Source organism: Gadus macrocephalus, chromosome 13, assembly GCF_031168955.1.
Source record: "Gadus macrocephalus chromosome 13, ASM3116895v1".
NCBI classification, from domain to species: domain Eukaryota; kingdom Metazoa; phylum Chordata; class Actinopteri; order Gadiformes; family Gadidae; genus Gadus; species Gadus macrocephalus.
Window position 1 is genome coordinate 2,577,258 of NC_082394.1, and position 14,861 is coordinate 2,592,118.

At 49.9% G+C, this 14,861-nt stretch overlaps 2 protein-coding genes across 4 annotated transcripts in view; one reads left to right on the top strand and one right to left on the bottom strand.

The window, feature by feature from the left end:
- Window positions 1-344: 344 nt before the first annotated feature.
- Window positions 345-11,078, bottom strand: cfap92 (cilia and flagella associated protein 92 (putative)). 2 transcript variants are annotated; one of them, XM_060069350.1, is made up of 14 exons: window positions 10,950-11,078; window positions 10,236-10,601; window positions 9,028-9,212; window positions 8,056-8,275; window positions 7,485-7,587; window positions 6,673-6,749; window positions 6,380-6,514; window positions 5,845-6,032; window positions 4,648-5,549; window positions 4,295-4,489; window positions 3,553-3,835; window positions 3,040-3,204; window positions 2,417-2,581; window positions 345-702 (listed from the first exon to the last, which is right to left on the bottom strand). In XM_060069350.1, exons 2-14 carry the CDS (start codon window positions 10,591-10,593, stop codon window positions 529-531), a joined length of 3,150 nt encoding a protein of 1,049 aa, XP_059925333.1. In that variant the 5' UTR covers window positions 10,594-10,601; window positions 10,950-11,078; the 3' UTR covers window positions 345-528. The 2 variants fall into 2 exon arrangements, with proteins under 2 accessions (XP_059925333.1, XP_059925334.1); XM_060069351.1 differs by lacking the exon at window positions 3,040-3,204.
- Window positions 11,079-11,682: 604 nt separating this feature from the next.
- Window positions 11,683-14,861, top strand: part of efcc1 (EF-hand and coiled-coil domain containing 1) — a 17,324-nt gene continuing 14,145 nt past the window's right edge. For both annotated transcript variants that reach the window (XM_060069352.1, XM_060069353.1), the window contains exons 1-2: window positions 11,683-12,393; window positions 12,621-13,099. In XM_060069352.1, the coding sequence (XP_059925335.1) occupies window positions 11,683-12,393; window positions 12,621-13,099 (1,190 nt within the window). The remainder of the gene's footprint in view (window positions 12,394-12,620; window positions 13,100-14,861) is intronic.

The following is a 14,861-nucleotide window of genomic DNA, read 5'->3' on the forward strand; positions in this document are numbered from 1 at the left end:
GGGATTAACCCTAAAAACACACCCTATCATTAACCTCACGTAAAAAACAATATTTAAAAAAATTATATATACTTTTCAATTCTAATAATTTTTGCATCCAAGATCTCCCGCGCCTCAAACTTTATGAAGGGTGACAACAAGTTTGAGAAAGCCTGTTCTATATAATATCAATAGCTCTTGTAGTGTTTGAGCTGGCCACTGCTTTAGTTATTGGGGTTATTTTAAAGGTGCTGCTGTAGGTACCATTTGAGAGTTGTAAAGATAGAGAGAAAGCCCAGAAGAGAGCAAGGTTTTGAAACAAAAAACCTCTTAATCCCCCTCTCCATTTCGCCCCCATTGAGAGGTTTTGATTTCTCTCACACACACACACACACACACACACACACACACACACACACACACACACACACACACACACACACACACACACACACACACACACACACACACACACACACACACACACACACACAGAGAGTGGATGACGGGCAAGATGGATTCCCAGAACCAATCAGGGAAGAGCTGCCCTCATGAGGCGCCATACGTACTGGCCAGGCGGGCGGGGACGGGGGGAGGCGGTCCGAAGTAGGGGGGCGCGCTGGGGTAGAGCTGGAAGTCCAGCGACCGTCGGCACCACGGCCACTGGTCCCGGGTCAGCGGGGAACGAAGGGTGTTGGCGTGGAGGATGTTCTCCTCCCAGGGCTGGACGGACACACACACACACATTTCAATGTCTTTATTTGTGTCCGCATTTATAAAATACATTGCAAGGGCACAAATATGTTCAGTTGCTTTTGATGCCCTACATCCTCGAAACAACATGTTGCAGTACTTGAGTCAAACATGCACAGAATAGACAATACGTACACATGAGCTTATTCTGCACACAGTCTGTTAACAGACAGAGAAAATCTATGGGTACAGAAAACACCTCCTCCTCCAAATAGCTCGGCTGCCTATAATGGAGGAGATTGAGCAATATGTTGCAAGCTGCTTGGCTTTACATTTGGACAACCTCATAATTCTCAAGCCTCTGACCACCAGCCTGTGGACATGACCTAGGCTGCCGAAAATAAAAACGATAAGCTGGCATTTATAGCCTAAATGTATGATAGCTTGCACTAATGGTTGGTATTTAACTTGTTTAGTAAGGAAAGCTTCCTCTAAACTTGAGTCAAAAGTGCAACCAACTTCCCATAGGAAAACCTCTCTGTTATTCTCATCAATCACAATGACATCCGGTGTATTTGCTGTTATACCTTTAAATACATGGGGGTCATTGCATTGGAACATTTCTGGTTTCACACATGAATGTTTGTAGAACAAAACAGAGGAATAAAACATGGGTGACACATCTTTGGTGATAATGTCAACAATCCTGTCATGCCTGGCTCTGCACACACACACACACACACACACACACACACACACACACACACACACACACACACACACACACACACACACACACACACACACACACACACACACACACACACACACACACACACACACACACACACACACACACTCCAACGTGCAGGTAAACATAAACTTGAAGGTCCACACACACATCTCAATGTGAAGGTTCACACACAGCTCATTCACAAGTAAAAGCTATAGTGTTGCATGACCTAGTTTTAAAACAACCACTGCAGGGGGGCTGAATTGACAGGCTCCACCATGCCACCAGGTGTGAGGGGAGATTGGATTACATCAAAAGTGGGACTAAACATAACAGTGGGATGTTGCGTTTATAAAGTACGAAAATATGAAACATGCAAGTTTTCACTGAACATTTATTCAAATTAAAACTAAATAAATTATACATAGCGTACGTATTCAGGAAAACGTGTGGGACTCCCGAACACCGACCGAACGACCGAACACAAGTTGGAACTTCAAATTCCCTTCTTATGCTGGAGAGGAAACGCCCACCAACGGACCCCTGGATTGAAGTTCTGATCTTGTCTGCACATGCGCAGGGTTATATGTACTGTTCTGTTTAGAAAATGGAGGGCAAAGCCGCTGTTTGGAAGTGTTCAGTTACCTAAAATAAATTGAGGAAATATCCTCACACCTGTTGGTAAAATTGGGTCTCTATAAAATAAACAGCAATTCAAACAGCAAGTCTGTTTCATGAACACCGGAGACTGGAGGGAATTAACATTTCCAGAAACATGGGTGATAGTTGATCTGTGCAGGAGCCTCAGATAGGCTCAGTTCTCTGCGGCCCTGAATCCAGCCATGTTAGTCACGTGCTATCCCGTTACGCTACGATCAGCTCTGCAGAGCACCACGGGTGAAGGAGCGGCCAAGCGTCTAAATCAACCCCCAGCATCGTGTCCGTTACGGTCGCCCATACGATCTACATTCCTCCGAGTTGCGTCAGAATGCGAGGGGGCCATGACATCACCTTTCTCAGCTCCTCCACACGCGCCTGGTCTGGGTGCGGGGGGTGCTCGCGGGGGGAGGAGAAGTCGAAGGCGGCGCCGGTGCCCCGAGGAACGTGGGTGAAACCGCCTGGTTCCAGCGTAGCACTCTGGTACAACTGGCTGTACGTGAACCTTCGGCCGGGCTCCTGAAGACAGATGTACAATAGAGCCCTTTGGCACAGTGGTTTTAATCTGTGGACCCACCCCGCACATCCCATAAAATAGGATTTTATTTTGTCTTTTAAATTAAAAACAAATTCCAAAAGATATGTAGGCCACTGCCTTGTACTTCTCACTCGATCATTGTGTCCTTTGCAAAAAAATACTTCCAGTTGGTTCACAGAAAGAACATTTGGGGATACGCTGATTTGTATCCACTCCAAAGTGACAGTCATCAAGGAGCATTTAGGGGCTCGGTATTATGTTATCAGGGATCCATGCTAACAAGTTGGGCCACATTTGATAAAGCTAGCTAACCCAGAACCCTCGAGCTGGCAGTCCAACCCCCCAGGCCACCTCACTATCCTGCAGCCGTGTTCTGAACATATGCTGCCTTCGAGGGTTAAGATATGCTACGCGTTACGGATAACACTCGTTTCCAGACCTTAGCCATCGCCTCACGCAGCAGCTCCAAGCCCCTCCTGTGTGAGTTGAAGGTCTGGATGCTGTAGTTGTGCACCTGGCTAAACTCGGCAGGCTCTGGGCCGAACTCAGCCCGCCTGGGCTTCTGAATCTGGCCGCTCCTGAGTTGGACTTCCCTGATGTTCTCCTGCATAATCGTTTCACATCAATGAGGTTAATAGGACACCCCAATAGGATTAGATTACTTAATTTGACAGACCTGACCATAGTCTGTGGATGGATGGCTTAGCCCTTAGTTACTACACTACAAGACACCAGACAAGACACATGGAATACTGTAAACCTGACAAACCTTAACATAGTCAGTGTTAGCGTAGCCCTTAGTTACTATACTACAAGACACCAGATAGGACATATTGAATACTGTAGACCTGACAAACCTTAACATAGTCAGTGTTGGCTTAGCCCTTAGTTTATATGCTACAAGACACCAGATAGTAGGCGTATGGAATACTGTAGGCCCGTTTTGACAAACCTTAACATAGTCGAGGGTGTGTTTGATCCTCTTCTTCCATTCCTTGAACTCTGTGTTATTCATGTCTAGGGGCACACACCTCCTCTCCCTGGCAGACAGGGAGGAGAAGACCTCTGTGTTCCCCACCACCTCCTCCTCCTCCTCCTCCACTCGGATCTCTTGCTCCGTCCTCCCAGGAACCGTGCCCAGGTCTCTGCTGACGCTGCGAATCATATCCACCGTGGGGAGCAGGTCGCCACGCACCGCCTCCAGCAACCTGCTCGCCTGACACAGCTGGCTCAGCCTACGGAAAACGGGAGGGTTTAACTCACCGCTACTGAATTCCAGTAGCGGTAAAAAGGGCAATGTTGGCAATGTGTTGAACTGAATCACCGCTACTGAACTCCATTCAGTAGCGGTGATTCAGTTCAGCACATTGCCCTTTTTTATGCCCCGTAATGGGCCTTTTAGGAATGACAATAAAAACAAACATTAAACCGACTCTTGACCGAACTGGCGAGTTCTTACTATTTACTACCGTCTAGATACGGTAGTAAATAGCAAACGCTTCTGTCCAAAGCAGTCCTTTATTTTGGATTTAGATACATATCATGACTCAAGGGTGTATAGCAGTAGACCTTTCTGCTGCCAACCGACAGCCCAGCCCCTGACGAGACAACCTGCAAACCCAGGTCTTGAGGCCAGTTCCCTCGCTTTTCCACCCATTCCACAGATGCTGCTACAGACTACGTTGAGCAGTTACCGGGTCAGGGCCTGGAAGGTGGAGAGGGGCAGCATGTCCCTGATGTAGACCTGGGGGTTCCCCATGATGTCCTCCAGGGGCCGGTGAAGATGAACAGGACTCAGCCCCACGTCCAGCGAGCCGTAGATACGCTTGAAGAAACCCATGCCTGAGGAGTAGAGAACCCTCACCTGCTCCTCCGTGCATCCGCCGAGCCTGCAACACATCACAGAGCAGACACACAAGTGGCTGCTTGCAGTTTCGGCCTTGAGTCTCCGGCCTTGATGCTCTCTGGCCACGACGACAACACAGCTGAACAACGTTAGGGGAAAGAGGAGTACACCACATAAACAAAACCTCTGGGTCTCACTTACTTTTGAGGGATGGTCTCCCAGAGGAGCTTCACTGCTTTGTGTCTCAGTCCTTCGACCACGACCAGGTGCCTCTGCTCGTCCTGCACGTGGAACCCCGTGACAAAATCCAGCTCTTTGCTCTCGCTCTCCTCCGGACTCAACGGGTATTCGGACAGAACCCTGTCGAGGGACACGGACGAGCAAGAGCCGATGTTGAACGCCGCCGCGTTGATCTTCAGAATCTCCGACCTCAGCTTGGTCAACACGTCGACGTTGTTGGAACCAAAAACGAAAACCATGCGGCCGAACGCCGGATGTTCTTCAGATCCGACGGCGGGGTCTGCGTCCCACAACAGGGGATGCGCCAGTTCCACCTTGACTTTGAGGTGAGCGTTGGAGTCAAAGTAATGCCCCTGCTCCAAGGGCTGCTTCCCACGGCCATCGGCATCGCCCGGCAGGTCCATCATCTTCCTCTCCCACATGGGCCTCTCTCTGCCCAGCAGCTGAGGCGGAGGCCCGCTCCTGATCGGAAGGGTCACCTTGAAGCTCCTCTGGCCCAACACCAGCCCCGAGAGGTCCAGGTGTGCTACGCCGTAAGACTCGTACACCTGGTTGACAGCAGGGTCTTGGGCGGTGCGCTTCCGAGCCACGAAGGCCACGCTGCTCAGCTGGCCGTCGTCCGGCCGGGTCCCGAACAGCCCGGAGCTAACGGGCGCTTGCTGCGGCTTCCTGTCGCGGTCGTGGACTTGGATCTCCAGCGGGGGGCCCGTGAGGTACTGACGCAGCCCGCCCTGACCCATGGAGCCCGCCATTACCACCAGCACGTCGTCGAAGTGGACGTGCTCGCCGTGGCGCTGAGGCTTCGTCTTGTGCATCTTCGATTCGTGGAACTGGTACTGGCAGTACACGGGCAGGCATTTCTCCTGAGAACACAAACGTAGCAGACAGCCCTGTCATGATCATGAACAAATGGCCAATCCAGGGAAAACTAGTTCTATGCCTTATTTCGGAATTAGTCATTTCAATCAAAAGTGACCTAGAGTGAATTTGGGGAGAATCAGGTCTTTAAAGGGTCCTCAGGTCATTAAGGAGAAGGTTGGGGCATCATGATCAAAGATACCCTAACCCCTAGCCTACCCTGCCCCCCCTCCCATGCATTATTAATTAAAACACAAGGCTGACTCATATCTATTTCCACTCGGACAAAGTTCATCATACCCGGAGCACGGGGAAAGGGATGGGGGTGGAAGGCAGGGAGTTTGCCGACAGGATTGTGATGACCAGCGGGTTGAGTTCGGCCTTGAGCTGTTCTGACATCAAGGCCCGGTCCAGTGAGATGTTACACAGCGCCTCAAACACAGCAGACGGACGGACAACAGAGAATCTCACGGCCAATGAGGTCACTCCTGAGAAGCAAGCATTACAAGAGCATTTATCTCTTTGACGGTTCACTGGAAACAAACATTAATATCTGTGTCAATTATTTGATTTCCTTTTCTCTTATTATATGCATTTTATTTGTTCTTATGGAATAAAAAAAGGATAAATTATTAATCTATAGCTTTGGAAGGAATAAGTTTATGTTGGTTATTTGTTATGTTGATGCCGTTCCATCCATTTCTGGATCATGCAGTTACTTACATTTGATTGTAATAGACACAGCATTGATATGAAAATAGGACTGTTCTTTGAAAAGCATTCCTTGAACTTTCATTAGTATAATTTTTGTGTGAAGGTGAAAGAAAGTTGTTACCTGCCACAAGACAATTTGGTCGACACTCAACCCAAGCGAGGCCGTTCTTCTTGATGTTCTCAAGGTCCAAAGCTTTTTCGTATGGCTGAAGACCACTTTTGTGAGATGCAGCCAAAGTCTTGTTGTTTTGATTGGCTATGGTAATGGGAAAAGATATAATAACAGAAATAAATATTTTATATTTAAACAAACAATAAATCAAATGAAAAGACCTTAGTAATGAGGTAAGTTGTTTGATACGTTGGTTCAAAGCGATAGTTGTATTTTGAATTGTATAGTGAAGTCTGGCCTACCTAATGTTATGGTGTCCTTGCTTTGTTCCTGTGGTTTCACACTGCGTCCTAGCTTGTGGCTTTCCTCTTCGGGAGGTCTGAGAAACACACACACACACGCACACATACACACGCACGCACGCACACACACACCAACAATACTAGGTGATGAAGTATATGGAATACTACTATACAACAGAAAGTGTGTCTGTCATGTGTATTTGTTGGTGTTTTTTTATGTGAATCTTCTGCCCTGTATTTTCTAACCCCTTTACAGACTAAGCTACATGGGGACTCAATTTAACAGCAAAACATAACCAGCAATAACACACATATATCTGTGTTACATTATATGAATCAAACCATTATGTGGTTCACCAGTTAAAAAAGAGACAACTACCATTGAGTCTGACTATTAGACAAACTTGACTAAATATGTTTGGGTTGTGCTAAGATATAAATTATCCTTTAGATGGCAGCAAACACACAGAAGTAAATTTTCCCCTCAACCATCTATGTTGCTAAAAAAAACACATTGTTTGGTTCATTAAATTGTCAATTATCTACAAGTTTAACAATAACAATAACAGATTTAGAATCTATTATGACTTAGATTTCAAGGGGTACAATCAATGTAATCCCAACCTTGAAATGGAATTTTAACTTTCCTACTTCAGATTGTCAAATAATTGGTTGCAGTTTAGAATGCATATTGTTCTTACACATAAAGATAAAGAAAGCATGTACTTGAGTACTCTTTACGCTGCTCCATGAGAGGTTCACTGCAGGTTGCACTGGGTCTATTAATCATCTAAAAGACTTAATAATCCTACCTTTGTATTTCTGCTTTGGTATGGCTCTTCTTCTTCTTGGACATTTTTGAGGGGTCTCTCTCAGTAACCTCCCTCAGCCAGGACACCCTGTCCCTGACAACAACTTACGGACAATTGAGCTTTTTATTCAGAACATCCAGATTACGTTATCATTCAAATGATCATCAGGTTACTCTTTATTATTCTGCGTTTGTCCTTATTGAGCAATTGAGGGTTAGCCCATCCATCATTCACAGACGCCTACAGGTAGTGTATGGAAAATAGGATTTTAACGCAGATCCTTTCGGCTGGAAGTCACACACCCTCACCACTACACCATCTAGCCCCAATTCAGAGCTGATAAACAGTCCGTTTTTTCAAAGCCTTACACGGAGTTCAAACATTTACTTCACACTCACTGCAGCAGAACTACATCATGGCGGTCACCTGCCCAGGGACAACAGTTGAACACGAGCCGGTCGGCCAGCAGTGAACTTGTGTGCGTCAATGTGCACTATCCCTGTAAACCCCAGACCCCACCCGCGACATAACGACAGGAGGATGTGCGCTGCATCACAAGCACACAGCTCACCACAGCCGTCGGCGTCGTCCTCTGAGCGAGCCAGCAGGGGCCTGAAGGCTTTGGGCCGGTCGTTGCGGGCCCGGCTGCCCACCTTCTCCCGGCCCTCCACGACGCGGAGGAGGATGGTGTGGGAGAGCAGGGCCTCCAGGAGCTCTCTGGTGACGGAGACCCTGAAGGAGTGGGACCAGTTGACCCACATCCGGTCCCCCTCACACCACGTCCTCAAGGTCTGGGGGGGGGGGGGGGGGGGACATCGGAGAGAGATCCAGTTACGTCAGAGGAACTTACTCTTCCAGCGAAATGAGAAGAATGGAAATGTGATTAGGATTCAAATGCCTAAGTATTATATTAGCATTGTATGCATACATTAGTATTCGTAGTTATTAGTTATTCGTAATTATATATTAGTAAAACATTGTATAAAAGATCCATATTAACTATATTAATCAATCTTGTCTTGGCTCCTTTGAATGGTCCTCCATTAGTTTTCCATGAATGGGACACTAACGTTAACACCGTCACCTCGACCCCGTCACCTCGACCCCGTCACCTCGACCCCGTCACCTCGACCCCGTCACCACGACCCCGTCACCTCGACCCCGTCACCACCTTGACCCCGTCACCACCTTGACCCCGTCACCACGACCCCGTCACCTCGACCCCGTCACCTCGACCCCGTCACCTCGACCCCGTCACCTCGACCCCGTCACCTCGACCCCGTCACCTCGACCCCGTCACCTCGACCCCGTCACCTCGACCCCGTCACCTCGACCCTGTCACCACGACCCCGTCACCACCTTGACCCCGTCACCACGACCCCGTCACCTCGACCCCGTCACCTTGACCCCGTCACCACGACCCCGTCACCACGACCCCGTCACCACGACCCCGTCACCACGACCCCGTCACCACGATCCCGTCACCACGACCCCGTCACCACCTCGACCCCGTCACCACGACCCCGTCACCTCGACGACCTACCTTGGACTCGTTGTCCCTGTATATCCGGACGACGGGCCCCATCACGACGAGGTCGGCCTTGAGCGGCTCCGTGGGCCCCGGCAGCAGGCGGGCCTCCAGGTGGTAGTAGGACTGGGGTTTGGGGGGCCCCTCGGACGGGGCCTCAGCCCGGGGGCCCCTCCCTTCACGCTTCACCTCCTCCACACCTGCAGGGCAACGGCTCGCTGAGTGACGGGAGGACCCATCCTCATCGCCAGGTTAAAGACTCAAGAGGCGCTGGGTCAGAGGTCACCTCGACTCTGCATAGCCTTAACCCCCTCTTACACACTTAAACCCAATCCCATTTCTACCCCTTACCATTACCCCTCCCCCTCGTTTTGAAGGGGAAAGGGGCAGGCGTAAGGGGTAGAAATGGGATCGGGCCTCAGGCCCAATCCCATTACCCCTTCCCCTTACCCCTTCAAAACGAGGGGGAGGGGTAAGGGGTAAGGGGTAGAAATGGGATTGGGCCTTGTTTAATGTTGTACTCCCTGGCACTTAATGTACACTCTTATTGTACGTTGTACCTCCTTGCACTTAAAAGTAGTACTTAGCATTGTGTAGCATCTTATCCTAGCTATCTCTGTTGCATACAGGGAATAGGTCAACCTTGCGATTGTTAGTGCTTGGCACTTGGTTCTATGAACATCCTTACAGTTCCGACGGCGATATATTGTTGTTTCTCTTTCTTCTGACTAATGTACGTATTGTGAGTCGCTTTGAATAAAAGAGCGTCTGCTAAACTCCCTAAATGTGAATGTAAATGTAGGTTAAAGGTGTTCTGAAGACCAGTAATGTATAGCCCAGTATAATAGACAATACAACGCTGGACTCTAACTATGATTAACTCCTGGTACACTTTTATCCAAGCTGCGTACACAGAGATCCCTTTTTTTAGATCCAGGTCATTCAGGAGCAGGTAGGGGTTAGGATTCTCACACAAGGAGGTCTACAGGTAGACTGCGGACATTGGGATTTTAACCAACAACCTCTCGGCTAAGTACATTCGGACAAATCTACTGATTGTAAGTCCTTTTGGATACAAGTGTCTGCTAAATGCCCTTAATGTAAATGTAAATGTAGGAATCAAACACCATAAATACACGATTCTGCCCTCCCCAATATAATAATATATATAATCACCACAATTTCAACTGAACACCCACTGATCATCGATTAAAGTCTGTTACCTCTGGGGACAGCTACGGCGAAGTCTACTGTCCAGGTGACTTCATAGGAGTCATCCATACCGACCGGAGGTTTCTTGGTGAAGGCCTGACCATGGGAACCATTCTCACGTACCAGTCCCTGACCAGTGGAACCAGTCGCACAGACCAGTACCCGGCCAGGGGGACCAGTCTCACGGACCAGTGACTGGCCCCCGGGGGCCAGACCGGTCTGGGGGGGAAGGCTTTCTGCTGGCCCTTTGTCCACCACTCCATCAGCTATACAGGATGTGAGGTCACTCTTTGTTTGGGACTGCTGTGGATCGCTCGTGAGACAGATGTCAGACTTGGGGTCAACGACATCTGTGGCGACGACATCCATTTTGATGGCTGTCTTGAAAAAAGGTAAAAGCACAACAATTTGGGAAGTAATTACACCAATACTTCAGTTCCAACGTATGGACTCTGAACCGTCTATATCAGATAGGCCTATTGTTTTCCTGGATCCCGAGGCAACAGGAGCCTTGTGTGTGCACACCAACAATGGGAAAGTGCAGTAACGCAGTTTATCCACTTGAATTGTTGTCTGGAATTTAATCCACATTACATCGCTAACGACAACATGCTTTGAATGGACATAGTTTGAGTTTCAACATAATGAAATAAACAAAACGTATTTGCTACAGTTGCCTCAGTTAAAGTCAAGTTAAAGTTGTACTTTTGTCCTTGCCAAGTTACCTTATAAATTAAGTTCACATAGGACAGGTAAGCCTTCTCTTGGATCAGCTTTCGGGCCCCACGTCCGCGCAATCAAACGGTACGAACCCCTCACGCACCGGAGCAGAAGGAAACGTCTGGCGTCTCCACGCAGACCCATGAGAACTGCGCTCCGGCCAGGGGGTTAAGTGCATTGCGTCGCCCTGGTAACCAGACCCGTCCCTGAAGACCCACGTCCAGGAACCATGCGAGCGGTGCACTGCAATGCATCTCTGAACTTCTGAGGTAAACCTATTTGGATCATATGGAAATATGGGCCAAAACTACATTTTTGCAAAAGCGCCTATGCAAACGAACAGTACTGATTAATCGGGATTTATTTGCATTTTTCTAAATAATGCAAAACGAAAAGTTGTAGGCTACTTATGCGTTATTTGGGTATATCTTCGAATGTAATTTATCGAAAGAAAAAGTGGGTTCACCATGTTTACGTTAGACCAACATGTACAGAGGAACGGGGGGCGCTCCTATTGCGTTTTGGGGGCAGTACCAAAAAACTCAACTCGGCTCCGACCCCAAAACGGCTCAATCCTCTTCTGCTGGCTTTCTGCAGAGCTGCTGTGCGTCTCCGTGTCATCATTATTACCCTGCACACCAGAATGGAAACGCTCAAAAAACACAGAGGCGTTTTCGAAGTTAGACGGGCAACTTCTGGGTTTTCCTCACTCCAATAGAATGTTTCTCGTTGGAAATTATGGAGAAGATTGACGTGAACGATCCCTACGGTCGACCCGCACGGAGGACGCAATGGATAGTCAGCACTCTGGCGTTCCACTATGGGCTGGACCGCGGGGTGGAGAACGAGATCATAGTGCTGGCCACGGGTCTGGATCAGTACCTACAGGAGATCTTCCATCACATGGACTACCAGGGGAGCGGCAAAGTCCACGCGGAGGACTTCCACGTCTTGTGTGAGGTGCTGGGATTAAACAAAGACTCGGATTCAGAGTCAGAGTGCGGGGAGGAGGAGGTCTCCGAGAACCTACCCGGTGAGTTAACCTTCCGTCAGTTCCACGCTCTGCTCTGCGGCTACTTCAGCACGAAGGCCGGCTGCCAGTACGAGAACGGCCGGCTGCTGGTGGGGAAGGACAGCGAGCACATCGAGACCCAGATCCGCCTGAGGAGCCCCCTGCGGCGGAGGGAGAGGCTGCTGTCGGTTAGCGGTGGCAGCAGCAGCGGCACCGCGTCCCCCAGCCCGGAGGAAGGGGGCCACCGCCGAGGGAGGCATGCCTCCTCCTGCAGGCTGGGCTCTTGCACCCGGGAGTGCTACGAGGAGATAGTGGCGCTGGAGGAGGCGGAGGACCGCATCGCTAAGATAGAGGAGGAGAACGCCAGTCTGAGGGAGCTGGTCGAGGACATGCGAGCCGCTCTGCAGAGCAGCGACGCCCGGTGCTTGGCACTACAGGTGAGTCCGTGGTTCCCGCGACACGGGTCAGGGGTCAGGTCAGTGTCGCCGGGTAGGTAGGCGGGCCCATACCTGTCGGAGGTGACGTCATGGTTTCGCAGGCTGCGTGGGGCGGTTCAACGCACTGTTGAAAAAGAAAAAATTGTCAGATTTTTTAATAACGCGTCATATCCTGTGAGTGATCTTAACTCCCCATCCCCCCACTCCTCCGTTCCTGTCAACCCCAGGTTGGTCTGTGGAAAAGCCACGGCAGACATAAACCAGAGGAGGGCTGCTTCATCGCCCTCCAGCACCAGCACCAGCACCACCACCAGGCCGCCCAGAGAAGCCTCTGCGACGCGGCCGACACTAACAACCCCCCCAGCACCACCAGCCCGGACCAGGCGGACCTCAGCAGCCTCCAGAGCCTGATCCGGGAGGTGGAGGAGCTCCGCAGCTCCACCGACCTCCGCATGGAGGAGGTGGTGCTCTGCAACCAGCGGCTGGAGCGGGAGGTGAACTCGTCCAGGGAGGCGTTGGCCGCCCTGGAGGAGAGCAACCGCACCCTGAAGAGGGAGCAGGCCGGCACGAGGCGGCGGATGGAGGAGGCCCGGCAGGCGGTGCTCACCGGCATGGGGAAGGTGAAGCAGCTGGAGGAGAAGGCGGGGAACGTGCCGGTGCTGGAGAGACGCGTGCTGCGGCTGGAGGCGGAGCTCTGCTACTACAGGTGAGACACACACACACCTGGGTGGGTTGGACCACATGGGACTGCCCGTTCTGATTGGATACACCGATTATTTGAGGGGGCGGATCACATGGTACCGCCCGTTCTGATTGGATACACATACCTGTATGGAACACTTTGTACGGCCTATGCAGGTTAGATACACCCTTGTTTGGAACACATGGTATGGTCCATTCAGGTGAGACCAACACCTGTATGGACCACGGTCACCCAATGGTATGGTCCATACAGGTGAGAACACACCTGTACAGGGTACATGCAGTGCTCCATGTAGACCAACACCTGAATAGATCACATGTTACGGTCCACAAAGGTGAACCCACACCTGCAGACTTCACGGTGCGCAGCACTGTAGGGCTCGTATCCTAGTGGGAGGAGAACATGCTACGTTTAACGACGTCAATAACCGCAGCGTTATGCAACGGGAGACAGGTTTCCTCCAGTGTAAGGCAAACCCTAACCCTAACTCCACCGCCAAGGCCTTGAGAAGGCTCCACTTCCAACACGAAAGGCCGCGGTCATCTGGCATTGAGGCGAGGGTGTGTGTGGGATGAAAGGAGAATAGAACCGGAAAGAGAAGGTGGAAGGTCAAGACTATTGGAACACCAAGCTGTAAACCTTAAAGTACATGTGCGTTTCAAGTCCAGGGTACCATTGTAGTCCTACACTACTACTAAGGGTGGGAATCACAGGGTACCTCACAATACGATGAGCGATACATGGCCCATAATACAGATAATATCATAATACAGTGTTAATGCAGTAATCAATATATTGATAAGTCAAACAATCATGTAACGATGCATCACGATATATGTCTTACGATGATTACAAAATGACTGGATAGATTTCTGTCTTTATTCATGGTCCAAAATGAGTTTTTCAGTTTCTCGTCTCCGGGTAGTTAACTTCTGGTCGAGTTTCCCTCATCCTCTTTGTCCCACTCCTAACTACTACTATGCAAGCTTTTAAAAAACGTGATCCAAATCGCTGCAAAACCTTATCTTCCTCCACACGCCCTCTCTTCCTCGCTCGTCTGTGGAACGGAGAGCGTCAAACCTCGGAAGCGCCGTGAACAGAGCGCCGCGCTAGGGAGAGGCCAGTGAGAAACGCTCCACGTAGCTCTTTTTCTCCCATTAAAAAACAATGCGAAACAGGTGAGCTCAACCAGCTAGCTACCGCACCGTGGGAGAAAGGGGCTGGCTTGTTTTGGCAAGGGTTTTTTATATATCTATGATGGAGGCAGTAGTGGCCACAGTGAAACGGTAATGAATAATAACTCCCAGAGGAATCCTAAAAAATGACTCCCTGTCCTATTCTGGCTCCCTGCCTGGAAAACTGCCCTGGCTATTCCTGACGGTTTGATGTGGTCGGCGCTCCCACTCCTCTGCCTTGTTTTGGACGGGTTTTTTTGTCGGGCTGTCGTCGTGTGTGGTGGGGCCAGCCCAGCTACTGTCGCTACGCTAGCTTGTCATTTGCACCGAGCTCGGCTGTAATTGGCCATCGGACACACAGAGCGCCGGGTTTAGGAGTTTACCTTTGGTGTCTCTCCGTCTCGCTCCGTCTGTGGTGTCTGTGTGGTGTGTGTTTGGTTATGTGTGTGTGTGTGTGTGTGTGTGTGTGTGTGTGTGTGTGTGTGTGTGTGTGTGTGTGTGTGTGTGTGTGTGTGTGTGTGTGTGTGTGTGTGTGTGTGTGTGTGTGTGTGTTCAAATGTGTGTGTGTGTGTGCTTATATGTGTGTCTGT

Excerpts from the sequence above, each read along its gene's own strand:
- cfap92 (XM_060069350.1), bottom strand. The coding sequence starts at position 10,593 with ATGGATGTCGTCGCCACAGATGTCGTTGACCCCAAGTCTGACATCTGT. Across the intron at positions 8,276-9,027 it reads ACAGGGACAACGAGTCCAAG|ACCTTGAGGACGTGGTGTGA; the intron begins GTAGGTCGTCGA and ends CCCCCCCCCCAG. Across the intron at positions 6,750-7,484 it reads ACCAAAGCAGAAATACAAAG|ACCTCCCGAAGAGGAAAGCC; the intron begins GTAGGATTATTA and ends TGTGTTTCTCAG.